A 16,749-nucleotide genomic window follows, 5' to 3' on the forward strand; every position below is an offset into this window, starting at 1 on the left:
AGAATATATTGAATTTTAATGGCGCCGTGGTCGCTGTCATTTATTATTGTCGCCGACAAACTGACAGTGTCGCGACACAAAATTTCTCAATTTACATTACGACAATAAAATAGTCCTATGCATATTTGGGTTTTCTGTAGCTCCTGCACCCAATGACAAACTCCAATTAAGGAGTTTATCGAGACTGTATTTAAAGTTTCTTTTGTAAAGAAATGATGTAATTTTTGCAATATTATTTATTGAATGAAGACTTAAAAAAAAAAAAAAGTTTTACTACAGCGCTTTCGTAATATAAACTCTGCTTTAAACGTCTGGGTATGTTTATAAACTACAAAATGTTGAGATTAAAACTTTTTCATAAGTAAAGTCGATTTTTATGAGAAATCGATTCGGTAACGCATTAGGACATCCCTAATCGATACATAATCGAGCTGTCAAAAGTTAAATAAATGGTTGGATAGAGTATAGTTAAAGTTATACATTGTCTCTGACTGAACTCTGGACGTCATCTATGGATTCGTACGTCAAATTTGAGGTTTTGGTCATGCTGGTTCCGTGAAAATAACAACAAGAAAACGAATTTAAAGATGGTTTGCGAAGGGATAAAGTTAAATCTCTATGTAGGATCTAAGATAGGCACATTTAAGCGTAAGTTTAGATTTTCTGTAATCGTTTTTAAAATTTTAAATTGTCATGTAAAGATATTTAACTGAATACTTACATTGACATAATTTTAAGGTTATGATTTTATGGTGTTTATTTTCGACTCAATAGTTTCGTGTACAGCATCTCGGATTCTGTTCCCAATTAATTATAACAATTTACAAGCATTTGTTTACTATAGTTTATGTAAATAAACATTTGCATTTTTTTCCTGTAAACGTTTTATATTTATGTACGCCATATGTGTTGTGAACTTTTTACTTTTACGTGTTCTTAAGATTTATAATCCCCATAAGACCAATAAAACATTACATCTTTTTGTTTTTTTTTTAGATGTCAAATATGACCAGAATTCTAAGAGTAAAAGGAAAGATACATCGAGCCATTTACGGGATGTAAAATCTATTCAAAAAGGAGAAGGTATCAAATGCTTAACTTTCAAAGACACAGAGCAGACAGAAATTTTAATCGGGAGAGAAAACCGAACGATAGAAACATACAACTTACTAACTTCGCAATTTGAAAACAAAACTGATATCGATTTTGGAAAAGGAGATCTAAAAAGCATATCTGTGTACGAAGATACGACAATCGCAGCTGTAGAATCCGGCATAGTAAAAGTTTGGAGGTCGAAATTACAAGATGGCTTCGAATTAAATGCCGGTGAAAATTTGGAAAAATTGCAGCATTGTCCGTTTAATTCACAAATCATCGGCACCGGGGGAAAAGAAAACGATTTGAAGCTGTGGAATTTAGAAACTAAACAAGTAGTGTTTCAAGCAAAGAATGTTGCCCACGATTGGCTGCAATTAAGGGTGCCCGTTTGGGTGTCAGATATCTGCTTCCTACCTGATACGGATGGAAAACAGGTAGCCATTTGTTCGCGATACGGAGTTGTCAGGTAAGTCAACCACTCGGGTAACAGGAATCAAAAGAATACTAAAGATGGCGTTGAAAATATTCATTTATATAAATGCCCATAAACAAGTTAATTATAGTATGATTTTTAGATTAGATTTATTTATTTATGACAAAATACATCGTTTTAACTTTACATTACATATTTTATTTGTACGAAATATTTCCAATCAGTAAAAGTGCTAGTATGAGGGGATATAATATATTATGACGCAATAGTTTTAATAAAAAGTCGACACAATAACATCACATATCACTGCAAACCTATCCCTTGATTGGTACAAAAGTATTTGTAAATTTAATACATTTGATGCATTTCTTTCTCATTTCACTGCGAATTCTGTGCTGTATATGAAGGTTCTATGTTGGTTTAACCATTCCTACCCTCGCCTTGATTCGGCAAAACTGTGTTTTCTTTTTACGTTGCTCAAAAATGCTCTTGTCTTTAATGTTTTTTGCTGTTACAGATTGTACGATGCACGTGCCCAGCGCCGCCCTGTGTGTTCTGTGGAGCTGCCCGGACAGGCCAACACCTGCATCACCCTTGGCTGCTCAGAAAGGTAAAAACATACATTGAAAGCATCTACCCTTTCTTGAAACTGTTTAAGGGTCAGATATTAGAAAGATCACTTTGCAAAATTCCAACAGAAGCGATATTCCTGATGACTGAACTGTTAATTCTATATGGATAGTTAGGTAAATATAGTGATTGAAATCTCAAATAGATGTTTTAAAATTCTTTTGAGAAATAAATGCAGAAACTTAAGTAAAAACTCACAAAAATGCCTTTTTCTGTCATGCTCCGTGCGCCTGTTACGGACGTTTTATAAAATAACCCTTTCATAATTCCATATAAAAAAATAGATTGAGTTTTTCTACTGATATTTCTTGGTGGAACTGCATTTTAATTATAATAATAAAACTATCTAATTTAATCTATATATATAAAAGGCAATGTTCGAATGGTTCTCCTCAATGGACTGAATAACTACAGGACTGATTTACGTGCGGTTTTCAGATAAATGTACATCTTTGCCACGAGAAGGTTTAAAGCTCATAAAATCTTCAATTTATTAAGTACAAAAAAAGTTAGGAGCGTAAATGTTTTTTTATCCATCATCCACCAGGGTTGCATTCGCCGCGAGTGCCCGTACAAAAAAAATGGATGGATTTAATTTTTTTCTGTTTAAAAAAAGTTTGTTTTTGAATGTTTACTGACAGCATTCGTTTTTTATGGATCCCAATCAGATTATTTCATTGAATCTCTTATAATTTCTACCCATTTATTTCTTTTTACTGGATTTTTTTTTGGTTTTACTAAAATAATATTAACTCACATTCTATACGTTTTTGAAAATCTTTGAGCAGATTTTGACATTTGCTAAAAGAATTCTTTATTTGAAAATAATAGATTATTTTATGTTTTGGAATTCAAACATAAGTAAGTACTTAGGTACCTACTTAAAGTCTATTTTTGAATATCTACATTTTACTTTTAGATTTGGAATTCAATCATAAACAAGTACCTACTTACCAATGAAAAGTTACAACATCTCCTATACGTTTATCTGAACGGTTTTTTACTGAAGATTTTTTTGTAAATTTTTGAATTATGTTTAATTTTAAGAGGAAACGCGGTCTGACTTTTCTTCATACAAACGTATTTTCTCTCTGCATTATGGCATTAGAGAAATGTTTTTTTTTACAATAACAACAACAGCAACAGCAAAATATCACGCCACATCACTCAATCTTTGCATTCAGATCTCGCTTCCTCTACATTCATAGATCTTCTCATGCACGCGGGACATTTATTCCGACTTTTACCATGTCCATCTTCAAGAATTTGTTGGATTTGGTCATGCCATGTCTTTCACAGTCCTCCTCTATTTCTGGATCCATAAACATTCGCATTCTAAATATTTTTAGCCGTTCTTTCGTTGTCCATTCGCTCTTTATGTCCAAACCAGCGCAGAGCTCTTTTTTCCACATTATAGATATTTACCATTGGCGTGTCCCCATACTGTTTCGTTTTTAAAAAATTGGTTTTTATGGGAACTAGAACCATTTGAACCCGTAAAAAGCACCGTTTTATCTGATGTCTTCGGGCGCACGGTATATAACTATAAGTATTTTTGAAAAACGCAAAACATACCGATACAGAACATTTTATTCTGATACTCTATCTAAAAAAACAACAAAATCGGTTTAGTTTTGAGGTGCGGAAAACGGTACAGCAAAATGTCAATTTTGTCTATTCTAACAAAAGGTCTGAAATGCAGTTGTCTTTATCAAGACAGTGACAGGAAAACAATGTTCGAACACTTATTTATCAAAATTCTCTGTCCTCACAATTTATGTAAACCGAAACACAATGTATACATACATATCTAATTTGGACTAAATACAATAATTGATATCAAACTTTCAATTCTGTTCATTTAATCTATTTAGCAAGAACTCAAATCAAGCAATAGCAAAGCATTGGCGGGTTCAGCTCGTATAAAATAATTTAAATAATACTCTAAATGCATTTCAAATCAATTCAATTTTCACTGTAATTCAATCAAACTTTGGGAATATTTCAAAACGTTTGAGTTACCTGTCTCTATAGAAATTTATATTGCAAGTCACTCATGGCATGCCATAGTGTTTTAAAATAATTCTAACAATAATATATTAATTTAATTGTCTGTTTGGTGAAATGCTTTGAGCTGGACACACGTTGGCTTGAATTGTAAAATTATTGAAAAATGGATGGAACAAGATGTGTGACTGTATAAACATAAAATACCTAGGGCCGGGCTAGTTTGCGTCTTGGGCCTTAATGTATATAATAACTAGATGTAATCAATTGTTACAACTATCTTAGTTTTCTGACCATATAATGCACTTTTTTGCTCTGAAAATTCAACCAATAATTGGGGTGCGTCCTTTGGTCCAATGTGTTTTATCATCAAGAACATTTTTTTTTCTAAAAATTTGTAGATAAATTTAGGGGTGCGTCTTATCATCCGCAAAATACTAAAAAAAAATTTTGAACTGGAGCTCTAAAACTAAACTCCAGTTCATATAAATGAAAAAGAATTCATTTAAAGAAGTTTACCTACCATTATATATTATGTACCGAGCCTTAATAACTTCACAATAGATCTTTACAGGTCTCAGTGACATCAGGAGTTTGCATAGCAATGACCCTAGAGAAGAGCCTTATTAACCCTTTCAGCCCAGATGTTCATTCAAATATATTGTTGCTGCGCTGGCAATATCTGTCAAGTTTTTTTTTGTATTTTTAATTTCTCATCAAGATTACACAATTTTGTTTCAACAAAATATTTTTTTTTTTTCAAAATAAAATTCCATATTTTTTCCTTTTTATTGTCAGTAAATTTTTTTTATTTTTAAAAACCATCGTCTAAAGGTACAGTGTTCAAATTATCTCCTTAAAATTTTTTCATATGTTACTCAACAGATATTTTGCCGGCACAACAACGAAATACTAAATTTAAGATTTATTTACTCCCATACCTACCAAAATAAAAAAGCAGCAAATATTTTTTTAAATAATGGTACATATCCCTAAATTAGGAAATCCCAGGCTAGATAATAAATATTTGTGTAGACAGGTCCTGGTCGGCAGTGGGCGCGGAGGGCTGCAGCTGGTGGATCTGCGTGGTGAGGGTCGGCCCTCCCGTGCCTACCGGGGGCCCGCGGGGGCTGTGACGGCCGCACTCTGCCTGCCCCTGACCGGCCACCCGGAGGGGGTCGTGTTGTCCACTTCGCTGGACCGCCACCTCAGAGTGCACGATGCGCTCACCAAGGAACTCATTCATAAGGTAACATAATTAATGTCTTCTCGTTTCCCACACTCTCTCTCTCTCTCTCTCTCTCTGATGGCTATCAATATTTTCGAGAATGCTATAGACATTGCAAAGTCAACACAACCTACTTTTATTTTTTAAATATGCTTTTTTTATTTTTTTTAAATCATTTTATTTCCTGGTTCCCTTTCCTGTCTCACTCATTTTTTTTTAAGTACAAATTTTAACAAGTCTGCTTTTTGGCCTGGCTGAAAGATATCACTTTTAGCAATAACCCGTTAAAGTGCATATATTTTTTGTATTTGAAGTTTTAAATAAATAAAGAAGTGGTAAATGATTTAAATATTTTTTAAGTGTATTTTTTTGGTTTTCTATACAGATTAAAAAATACAGTAGAATTCCATTTATTCTAACTCCAGTCATCCGGACTGACAAATATCTAGATTGTTATCAGAAAATAAAAAATATAGAAGTTTTCAATTTTAATTTAATTGTGTTAACTTTGCAACAATTAACCTTGCTGGACATGTTTAAGGAAGTTTTTAATGTGATTCTAATTTGCTGTATTATTAAAAAAGCAATAAAATCTGACACTCTTTAATCTGGATAATTGAAGTTTTACTATATTCAAAATTGTTACATGTATACACATATATTTTTAGCAATACATGACATCCAAGCTCACGGCCTTTCTCGTTCGTACCTCGGGCGTTCCACTGCCCGGAGAAGAGGTCATCGTCAAGAAGGAAGAGAAGGAAGAGACGGAGGATATTGCAGACGAGGAGTACGATGAACTCTTCCAGAATATGGAAGTCGTAAGGTAAATAAAGTTAAAGCTCTTGGGAGGCATCCGTGGTATGCGGCCTAGCCGACCGGATCGCCTCCACCTGATGACAGTTGTCACTGGAGATTTCGTACATTTCTAAGAAAGTCAAACCACCGTACGCTCTGATGTATACTACAATAAAATTATATTTTATTTCAGGGAGGAAAACGGAAATAAGAGGAAAAAGGAAAAGAAAAAATCTACCCCATTGAAAGCAGAAGTGGATTCTGTAAATATTTCTGAAGGAAGTCCGAGTAGGGTTGGGCAGGAAAACTTAAACGAGAGCATCAAGAAGCTGCTGAAAAGTACGGAGAAGACTAAACGGAAGCTTCACAAACTCAAAAAGAAGAAAAAATCTGTTTTTAATGATTAACTAAATTAAATCAATATTATTTTTAAAATGTGATTAATTTTGTTTTCTCGGTTTTAAAATCTATAAAACATAAGAAAGTTTACCACTCGCCACAGACTGGAGTAACCTGCCAAATGCGGTTGTCCATTGCATCGCGGTCAACAACCAATTTAAAAACTGCTTGGATGATTTTATTCCTCTGTACTAATTATTTCCTAATGAAATTCAATCTAAACTTTAAAACTGCAGGTTGTATTTTACTAACCCTAAATAAAGTGAAGAGTCAGCTTTGTTGTGTAATGATCAGCGCTTTTGCCTACCTTGCAAGAAGGTCTCGGGTTCGATTCCGGACATGGTTGGTTCTGAAATATTTATTTAAAAGAGTGTTTTTACACTAGAATATTTCATTGTCCCTGGACTGGTACGTGAAGCATAAGACTGATCATCTTACCTTCATGTAACAAAAAATAATCAAGATAGACTGCAATTGGTGTACCAATGCAGTACCCTATGCGGTGCGGAAAGGGAACGATGATGATGATGAACCCTAAACAAATATGCAACCTAGTTTTTAATTGAAGGCAAAGGAATTGGTTTTTTTTCATATCAATGTTCAATAAAAAAGTTAGAAATAAAAAAAAAACTAATTCTTTAGGCCAACAGCGTGGGGTCAAAGGATGCAAGAACATTTAAAAAATAAAAAAACATTGTAAAAACTTTATTTTTATTCGAAAATTATATCTGCATATTATTATGGTTAGTACAGTACATTTATAATTGACCAAATTACAACATTGAAATGAGTTTTGTAGAAACAAATTTTGTATGTGAAATAAATAATTAATATATGAATCGTCTATCCAAAAATGGAATGTTGCACAAAATCTTATTGTGACAAAAATGTTTCTCTGAAATAATTATATACTTATCGTTGGCGAGTGCAATATCACCAATCTAAGAAGATTTGTAGATTCACATAATCCTTTTTTGTAACACCATTCCCTCGTATACTGCGATACTGGACATGAGGGTATGAGAATCAAACTTAGAAATATCCATTGAAAGAGTTACTGAGATATTTGCAAAAAACTTTGACGATTCTGAGATTTTTAATTATGCTTCACCAACTCAACGGAGAATGCTAACTTTGCAGTGTCAAGTAGTATAATTGAAATCTGTTTTGCAAGATTTAAAGACGGCCTTGAATTATGCTATTATTTAGGTAGGTAGGTTTTTATGTATAGTTTATTTTGGCATCAATAAAAGATTTTCTGCTTTTGTTGGAGATTTCTAAGTGTGCCTCATTAGAGGGTATTAACCTTCATATACTTTTTAAAGGAACAAGAGGCCCACCGTTTACATAATATAGCCAATTATATTCTGGTAAAATTCACACTAAAAACTGGCAGCCATTTTGTTTGCCAGTATGTAGATCGGTTTTGATATTTGTCATAGTGTTTTGGCGGGAGGGCACATAATTAATATTATCCAAAGTACTACATAAAGAATGACGGTCTTATTTACGTACATTTTGTTCTATTATCATAAGTTCATCAACATTTAGATCGACAAATCGAAATTATGCCCGCAATGTTTACTCGACATATTTGAATTATTAAAAAATATTTTGAGTCATGATAAAAAATACTTGTATTATTCAATCCCTTGTAGTAAAAGTAATACATTAAAAAAATTATGTTTTAGCATCCAATCAATTCATTATTAAAAACAAAACAAAAAACATTTAAAATGAATAAAATATTGCACACATCCTCAAGTCTAGAATGTATTCCAGGGAATCAAAATATTATACCTTACATTTCGGACAGTCTTAAACAATAATAATTATAATGTATACTTTAGTATGAACACCATTAAAAAATCTTGATTTTTTCCATTAGAGCAACAAAAGAAAGTGTCTAGGATGATCTTAGTGCCCATTCTTCACATGATTATTTGATGAAGAGATGAAGCTTAGCAAGTCCAAAGATGTCATTAGGCCAGAAACTGATTCTTTATCTGAAAATAATTTTACAAAAATTGTGTGTAAGTTCGTTGTAACAATTTGTTGTGGAAATAAAAGACATACATAATTATAGAAAAAAAATGTGAATTTAAGCATCACTCGTCTTTTGTTTTTATAATAAATACATGTAGGTTGTATTCAATTATATATATATTTTTTAAACATGCGGACTCTTCGCAGCGAGGTGTACACCAAAATAATAATTTTATTTAAACAATAAATAAATAATTTAAAAGTCAACTATCTGGAAACTAAAGTTTCCATTTATTCCAAATTTTGTGTGAATGAAAAAAATAATTACTCTTACATAACTAGCCGATAGGCCTTATTTCATAAATCTGTTGACCCCAAAGGGGGTTTCATAGCACGTACATAAGTGCAGTGCACTGCCAAGTAAAAATGTTTAAATTAAAAAATTAAATATGTAGTTCAAAGAAACAGGGATTTATGGCAACATTATATTATGTATGCTTTATTCAATACACGCCAAATAATCTATCGAGCTTGATTCTAGCGGATGACCTTCCTAGAGTGTCATCTCACACATGCGCTAATCGGCTCTGTGCACGAGCTTTTACCCTAAATGTGTATGAAAAATACCAGGTCTGGTGAAACTCATGGGCATTGAGCGAGATAAACTACGCTTCATAGCCGTAAGTCGTGCGTTAGAAGAACGAGAAGACAGTATAGGTAATCAGTGCCGGTGCATGCATAGACATGCAGTTTGCTTGTAGCGTCACTTCGAACATGCGTACTGACAGAATATAGGTAACAACTAATGTGATTTACGTACAATGTTAGCGCATATAAAACAGCATGTAAACAAAGGCAGATTTAGCGTTCTAAACTGGTTCCGGTGCGCGGGCTCATCCTTGCACATATTATCGCTTGTTTACAACACAATTTTAAACTTATATTATGGTATTATTAAACATAATATTTAGTACAAATTTACAAAATGTAAAGAAATGCACTGCCAGTGTTTTTAGTCAAAAGTTTTTTTTATCAAGTAGCTGGTACATAACAATTTCTTTATTGATCAAATCTTATCAAAATATATTATGGTGTTTACATGAAATAAAATAAATAATTACCTGCTTTTGAAGTAGTAACCATAATAAATGGTTCTTTTTCCAAAATTCTGGATGCTTTTCCAAGAGTCACATTTTCACTCACTTTACGGAATTGTTTAAAAAGAGCTTTGTCAACAGGATCGGAGAGGGACAACTTCTTGACAATGAGCCTGCTCATTAAAAAGGTTTGAGTGACCATACCCTTTATAGATCTACAAAAAATGTTGCAATTTTTTTTTAAGTCATAATTTTAAATACTATATTGTTGGGTTTCCGGCACAAGTTTGTAACTACAAGTTTTCAAAAATTGAGACGTCCTCACAAATGGCATCAAATAATCTTTATTTAAAAAGTATTTTATGAATACAAAAAAATAATATTCAGCTTGCAGTTTTACTTGATTTGGGACGAGTTTTTAAAAGTGCAATATCTTACTAGTAAAATGTAGCGACAACCAACTTGTGCCAGAAACCCAATGATATTTTATATTTTCGTTTAAAAAATCTGCTATATAAGCAGTTTGTCATTGAGTGCTTTGATATTTAAATAAAATGTTTACAGACTAATATAATGTTTGGTATCTAAATAATAAATTAGATCAATCTTACCCTGATGCATCTACCACAGGAATCTTGTCTATTTTATTATCTTTAAGAGTTTTAATGACCTCTTGGCAGGTCACAGAAGGAAGCACCGAACTTGGAACTGCAAGTTCTAGTGCACTGATTTTAGTGTTCCACCACCTAATAAAAAATATTCCGTAAGTACTCTAAATGATTAATGCAAACAATATTTAAAAAAGGATATAATAGCATCAGTAAATAATGCAGAAATTTATTAAGAAACTCGAGATATACGAGGTGTGTTCAGAAAATAACGGGAATTTTTCAATTTCACTGGTTTGGAGAGTTCGATCAAGTCCGCCAATTTTTTATTATGTTGGTATATTTGCCCCTGAAGTATGCTAAAATTTTCAGCTGTATTCATAGTTTACTTTGTCTATGGCAGCCGTTAAGGTTAGACATGTTTTTATGAGCTCGACGATTTTCGTTTATTAAAAAAATGGATCAAAGAATTTGTATCAAATATTGTGTAAAAAAAATTCAATAAAGTGTAACAAAGTGTGTGAAATGTTAACAAAGGCCTATAGTTAGTTTGATATGAGTAAAACAAGAGTTTGCGAGTGGTATAAGAGTTTCCAAGATGGCCATGAAGATGTTGAAGATGACGAACGGCCCGGACGCCCCAGCACATCAACAACTGATGAAAATGTGGAAAAGGTAAATAAAATGTTTGTGAACGATCGCCGAATCACATTCAGAGAAGTCGTTGATGATGTTGGCATATCGATTGGCTCATGTCATGAAATTTTTTCGAATATTTTGGGTATGAAACGCGTGGCAGAAAAAATTTGTTCCAAAATTGATGAGTTTTGAACAAAACCAGCGGCGAATGGAAGTTGCTCAGTGCTCAGGTGTCACTAAATGAAGTCGACGACGATGCAGAATTACTGAAACGTGTATAACAGGTGACGAAACATGAGTTTACGGATATGACATCGAAACTAAGGCTCAATCGTCCGAGTGGAGGCATTCTGAATCGCCAAGACCGAAAAAGGCTCGACAAGTGCGGTCGAACGTGAAGGTGATGCTCACTGAGTTCTTCGATTTTAATGGCATAGTGCATCATGAATTCTTACCACGAGGTCAATAAGGAGTACTACATACAAGTTCAACGCCGTTTGTGAGAAGCAATCCGAAAAAAACGCCTGGATTTGTGGCAAAACAATTCATGGCTTTTGCAACATGATAATGCACCTGCTCACACTTCATTGCTAGTTCATGAATTTGTGTCCAAAAAAAATACTGTAACGATGCCCCAGCCTCCATATTCGCCAGACATGGCTCCGTGTGACTTTTTCTTGTTTTTAAAAATAAAGAGAACCTTAAAGGCCGTCGTTTTACAAGCATAGATGACATTTAAAGCGCATCCCTAAAAGAGCTACAGGCTGTCCCAAAGAGCGAGATTAAAAAGGGTTTTGAGAATTAGAAGTGCTGGCACAAGTGCACAATATCTAATGGGAACTATTTTGAAGGCGACAACATTAATGTAGACGAATAAATAATTCTTTTTTTTCTGAACACACCTCATATAAATAGTAGGCACACAGAAATACACACGCAGAAATATCTGCGTTCTTGTGATTTACCTAAATATCTTAATTTTGGAGACTTTTTTTACTACTGATACATAAATAACCCTTAGGAAAATGGAAAAGAATTATCTGCGGTAGAACAGGATTCACACTTCTGACATCCTAGAGTTTTAATATCTTCTGCAGATTGGGAACAATTTGAAGCGATTTACCAATGATCCTGTTGTTCAACTTCCTTTAGATCTCGCGCCTCCATCCAGGAGTCGGATATAAACTTGGTCATATAGTTCCTGACTCCATCGGGAAGGAGAACGACACACTTCTGGCCCTTTTTCAGCTCTTTAGCAGCCTGAAGGGCCACACACATCGCTGTTCCACTGCTGCCACCTGGTGTGTACAAAAAACAATTAGATATTTTTTATCAAAACGCAGTAGAAAAGCAAGAACTGCGTAATAAAAAAAATAGATTAAAAAAGGCATTTTTAATTTCTCATTAAGATTACACAATTTTGTTTCAACAAAATATATTTGGTGTTAACATAAGTTTTTTTATATATATTTATTATACGTCATTTGAATTTTTTTTTCTGCCCTACAAGAAATTGTGTGTGCTTTTATGTTACATATATTATTTTATTTGATTACAAAAGTGAGCATTTTCGACACCTCCATCTGTTCGCATTCAATCTAGAACTATGAAAATACATTATTGATTTTTTTGAGAACATACTATTGTTATTTTTTGTATTTCTTTTTGCTGTGTCGTCTTGTTTTCTTCATTTAAAATCGGACGCAGAGTATGTTCACCCAATAAATTATTTTTTTAAATTTTAGTTTATGTTATCAATATAAAAAAAGAATCCAAAATATACATTGTTTTATTAATCTCCTGAACAGTTTTTAACGTGTTATTTAACAAATATTGCCTGCGCAACTACGATCTGTTAAAATTACGATTAATCCACTACGTGATTTATGGGTTCAGGAATATTTCATTATTTCAATATAAAAAATAAAGTTTTATTAGGTTGAGTGCATTTTAGCTCTTTAAAGCAAAACTGATGTTGAGCGGAAATGTTTTACACAAGAAAAATTATATATGACAAAACTTGTTTAAAACAATATTCGAAATGACAATAAAAAATATACATTTATCTTAAATTAAAACATATTCTTAAGTTCCCACAAATATATTTTTTTAAATTTTTATCTAAACAAACAAATAGACAAACAAATTATCATAATAAATAAAAACAATTTAATATTAACAATAATTTTACGCAAAACTGAGAATCGAATAGCAATGAATAAAAACATGTTTAAATACCAATAATAATTTTAAGCATTAACATTTTAAGAATTTTATGATAGTGAAAACATTTTTGAATCCAAATAAAAATTTAAAACAAAATAAAGATATATAATATCTAATGAATAAAAACATTTTCAAGTATCAATAATAATTGAAATCCAGAAAAGTTACATAACAATTTATTTTATTTTATTAATAAATTTCATAAAAGGTACATGTTTTTTAAAATTCTATAGAAAAAATTAAAACATAAAACAATAATACATTCATACTAATTAAAATTTAATGTAGTTTTTACACGTGTTCAAAAAATTTCTTTGGATTTACTTTAAATTTATTTATTGATATAATATTTTTTTATAGTTTTTAGTTCATTGGGAAGATTATTATAATTTTTTACACCTTTGAAGACAAAGCTATTTTGACCATGACTAGTGTGGAATTTAGGAATTTTAATATTATGTTAGTATCTGAGTGACTTATTCATCTCAAATTCTTTTATTTTTTCTTTTTCCAATGCATAAAAACATTTAAAAATTAATCAATTAAATTAAATTAATAAAATGAAATTAATCTAATTAATTCATATATGCTAGGATCATGAGGTTTTATTTAAGTACTAATGTTTTTAAGTGTTACCATATGAGAAAAGCTATAACAGCTAACAACACCAACACCCTTAGTGAATTTCTACTCTGATAGTCTGAATTTAGGTACTTTCTCTTACCACTGAGTAATGCTTCCTCGCGGATGATTCTTCTGGCCATTGGAAGGGCCTCCTTGTCCTTGGACTTATACCATCTGTCAACAGTGGATCGATCCAACACCGTAGGAATAAAGTCATAACCAATTCCCTCAACCTGAAAATTAATTTAATATTACAAACGCATGTATAAGCTTTTTTTCCAATTTTAAACTTCTTCTTGGACCAGTTGGTTTAATTACAATATTTTGGAAAATTGTTGCAACAGAGAGGGAAAACATTTTTGAGAGGGGAATATGGGAGTCCAGGCATTTACAGGGCTTATGACTTGTCATTGGCTGGTTTAAGTGGCCACTTTACACACTGTATAACATTCACCTATATTTGAACATCCACATTTCCACAACTCTTCCATCTGTTAACTTTTGTGATGTAAAAGAGCTGAAACCTTTAACTACTTAAACCAGCCAATGACAGGTCAAAAGCCCTGTAAATGCCTGGACTCCCATTATCCCTTCTCAAAAATGTTTTCCCTCTCTTTTGCAAAAAAATTAAATATGAACAACTCCCTAGGGAGAAAATCCAGCCAATCCAGAGTTGGACAAACTCAAAATATTGATGAAATGCCTGAAACATCTCATTTTCAAAGTATGTACAAACTTTTTTATTAAAAGTGTATCTGAACAATAAACGTGATAATTTTAACCACTGGCTTAAAGACAATATTCCTATTACAGTTGGCCTTGTGAAAGGTCTCGGGTTTGATTCTCGGCATAGTTGATATGAAATGTTTATTTAAAAGGGTGTTTTCACTCCAGAATATTTTATAGTCTCTGGACTGGTACCTGAAGCAAAACAAAAATGATCAAGATACGCTGCGATTGGTGTACCAATGTAGCGCCCTATGCACCATTAGGGGCGGAAAGGGAATAATGAAGATGATGATGATGATGGTATTCTTATACTAGCTACATTTTAGATATAGTAAATCCTGCATTGCTCAGAGCCGGATCTAACGGGATCTGGCGCTCCGTCACTTACTGAAAAGGAACAAATTAACACGAGCATATTATCTCCCCTCCTTTGTAAGAAAAAGTATGGTACTTTGTGCCACCTGAATCTATGGTAGGTCCAGCTATGGCGCTGCTCTTAAAAACTCGGAAAAAAGAGAGATAGCAAATCACATGCGCAAATACACATGCAAACTTAAGAATACATATTTCCATTTTTTATATATATTTTTATTACGTAACTATAGATACGACACTAGCTAGCAACTGGGGCAGTGTTATTGTTTATGTAAGCTAAATTTTGATAAATGTACATAAAAATATAACTTATCATCCACTAATTACATAAATTGAATTGTATTTACGAATGAAATGATATGTTTGTTGTTTTTTTTACAGTTTAACCCTTTACAGGACACATATTTTGCGCTGATTTACAAGGTTAAATATTTATTTATGACGGGATTACTTCAAGACAATTATAAGCAAAATATTATTTACTTGAATGAAAAAAATAAGATAAAGTTGTTATTAAACTGATAAAATTTATCTCAATATTTTTTTTCAATTGCGTCAAACAGCGCAGATTGTTAAAAAAATCTCGAAAATGGCAAGTGTTTTAACAAGGCAGTTTTAAATAAAAAATTAAAATTAATTTAATATTGTGCAACATAAATGTTACATCATATAAATGTAATATTAACTAATTAAAGGAAATAGAACAAATATACAAAATGAACTTAGACGATGCAATGAGATAGTTCGGAGTTTTTTTATACATATTTTTATTTGTTAAAAGACTATCAAACTAAGCCAAAAATTGTATTTTTACGTATCGTATTATCATCGCTATGATTTTTTTCAGTTTTGTAATTTTGAGATTACTCCACCCGTGACATCACTAGTCTTCGGTGAGTTGTTAAAGAGGCAAATGAAAGTTTGAAAATGTGCTAAACATGGCTTCCTGGAAACCAGGAATATATCAAAACACATTATTGAGTGGCTATTCTAACCAGCTGTTCACTAGAACTTGTGGCGTTTTAAAGCACTAACTTTTACCATGTGTGAGAAAACATTTTTTATATCCAATCTCCTGTAGGACTGAACTTCCTCATTATCGAATATGATGCATTATTATCAAAATAAAAGTTTGAAACTCTGAGAAATTAAAGATTCCAACATGACATAATATCGCAGGGTAATTACTACAACTACGTAACTTCAAAATCAGCATTTGTGAGTTACCCACTAAAAACACATTGTTTTTTCTAAAGCCCCTTAGGCATAGGTAAAAAAAAAAATTGCCATATTGACTTTTACAAGCTGTCAGCATCATTCAACGTTCCGCTAATTATATTATTGCAAAAACAGCTTGCCAGGAATCGAAACCGGGACTTTTCACATGGTAGTCAAACATGCTTACTAATACACCACGGTAAACATAAAATAATTATCAATTACTAAAGTTATTAATAATACAATCACTAGATCCTCAACACAAAGACAACTTAAACAAATACATACTAATACCACTTTCGGACAAAGGGATTTTGAGTATTATGCAATTAAAATCTATAACCTTCTTCCACTGTCCATTAAAACAATTAGTAACGAGAAAATGTTTAAAAAGGCTATAAAAAAATGGATAGTGGAGCTGGGTATAAGTAAAATGGATTGTCTCATTCGCCCAAACCAATATTGAATAAACTGCTAATGTACTACAAATGTATAGTTTATGTTATGTTTTTGTTATTTTATTGTATGTTTTATGAATAAATAATACAGTTGTACATAAATTAAATATAAACTTAAATACGTAGTGTTTAAAACTTTCTGAACAATTTCTGCGAGTGTTCTTTATTTATTCTCACATGTTAAAATATATTTTTT

The 16,749-nt window shown here is 32.1% G+C and overlaps 2 protein-coding genes across 3 annotated transcripts in view; one reads left to right on the forward strand and one right to left on the reverse strand.

Moving 5' to 3' along the window:
* Positions 1-7,675, forward strand: l(2)k09848 (WD repeat domain 74 lethal (2) k09848). Its single transcript, XM_088224477.1, has 6 exons — positions 1-648; positions 997-1,564; positions 2,049-2,141; positions 5,204-5,417; positions 6,065-6,222; positions 6,388-7,675. Exons 1-6 carry the CDS (start codon positions 588-590, stop codon positions 6,599-6,601), a joined length of 1,308 nt encoding a protein of 435 aa, XP_088080603.1. The 5' UTR covers positions 1-587; the 3' UTR covers positions 6,602-7,675.
* Positions 7,284-16,749, reverse strand: part of Cbs (Cystathionine beta-synthase) — a 21,106-nt gene continuing 11,640 nt past the window's right edge. For both annotated transcript variants that reach the window (XM_088224476.1, XM_088224475.1), the window contains exons 7-11: positions 13,874-14,006; positions 12,047-12,221; positions 10,288-10,422; positions 9,701-9,891; positions 7,284-8,599 (exon numbers count right to left, since the gene is read on the reverse strand). In XM_088224476.1, the coding sequence (XP_088080602.1) occupies positions 8,511-8,599; positions 9,701-9,891; positions 10,288-10,422; positions 12,047-12,221; positions 13,874-14,006 (723 nt within the window). In that variant the 3' untranslated portion in view covers positions 7,284-8,510. The remainder of the gene's footprint in view (positions 8,600-9,700; positions 9,892-10,287; positions 10,423-12,046; positions 12,222-13,873; positions 14,007-16,749) is intronic.

This window comes from Micrasema longulum, unplaced genomic scaffold, assembly GCF_059751315.1.
Source record: "Micrasema longulum isolate JH-2025_06_02 unplaced genomic scaffold, ASM5975131v1 h1tg000286l, whole genome shotgun sequence".
Classification (NCBI taxonomy): Eukaryota; Metazoa; Arthropoda; class Insecta; order Trichoptera; family Brachycentridae; genus Micrasema; species Micrasema longulum.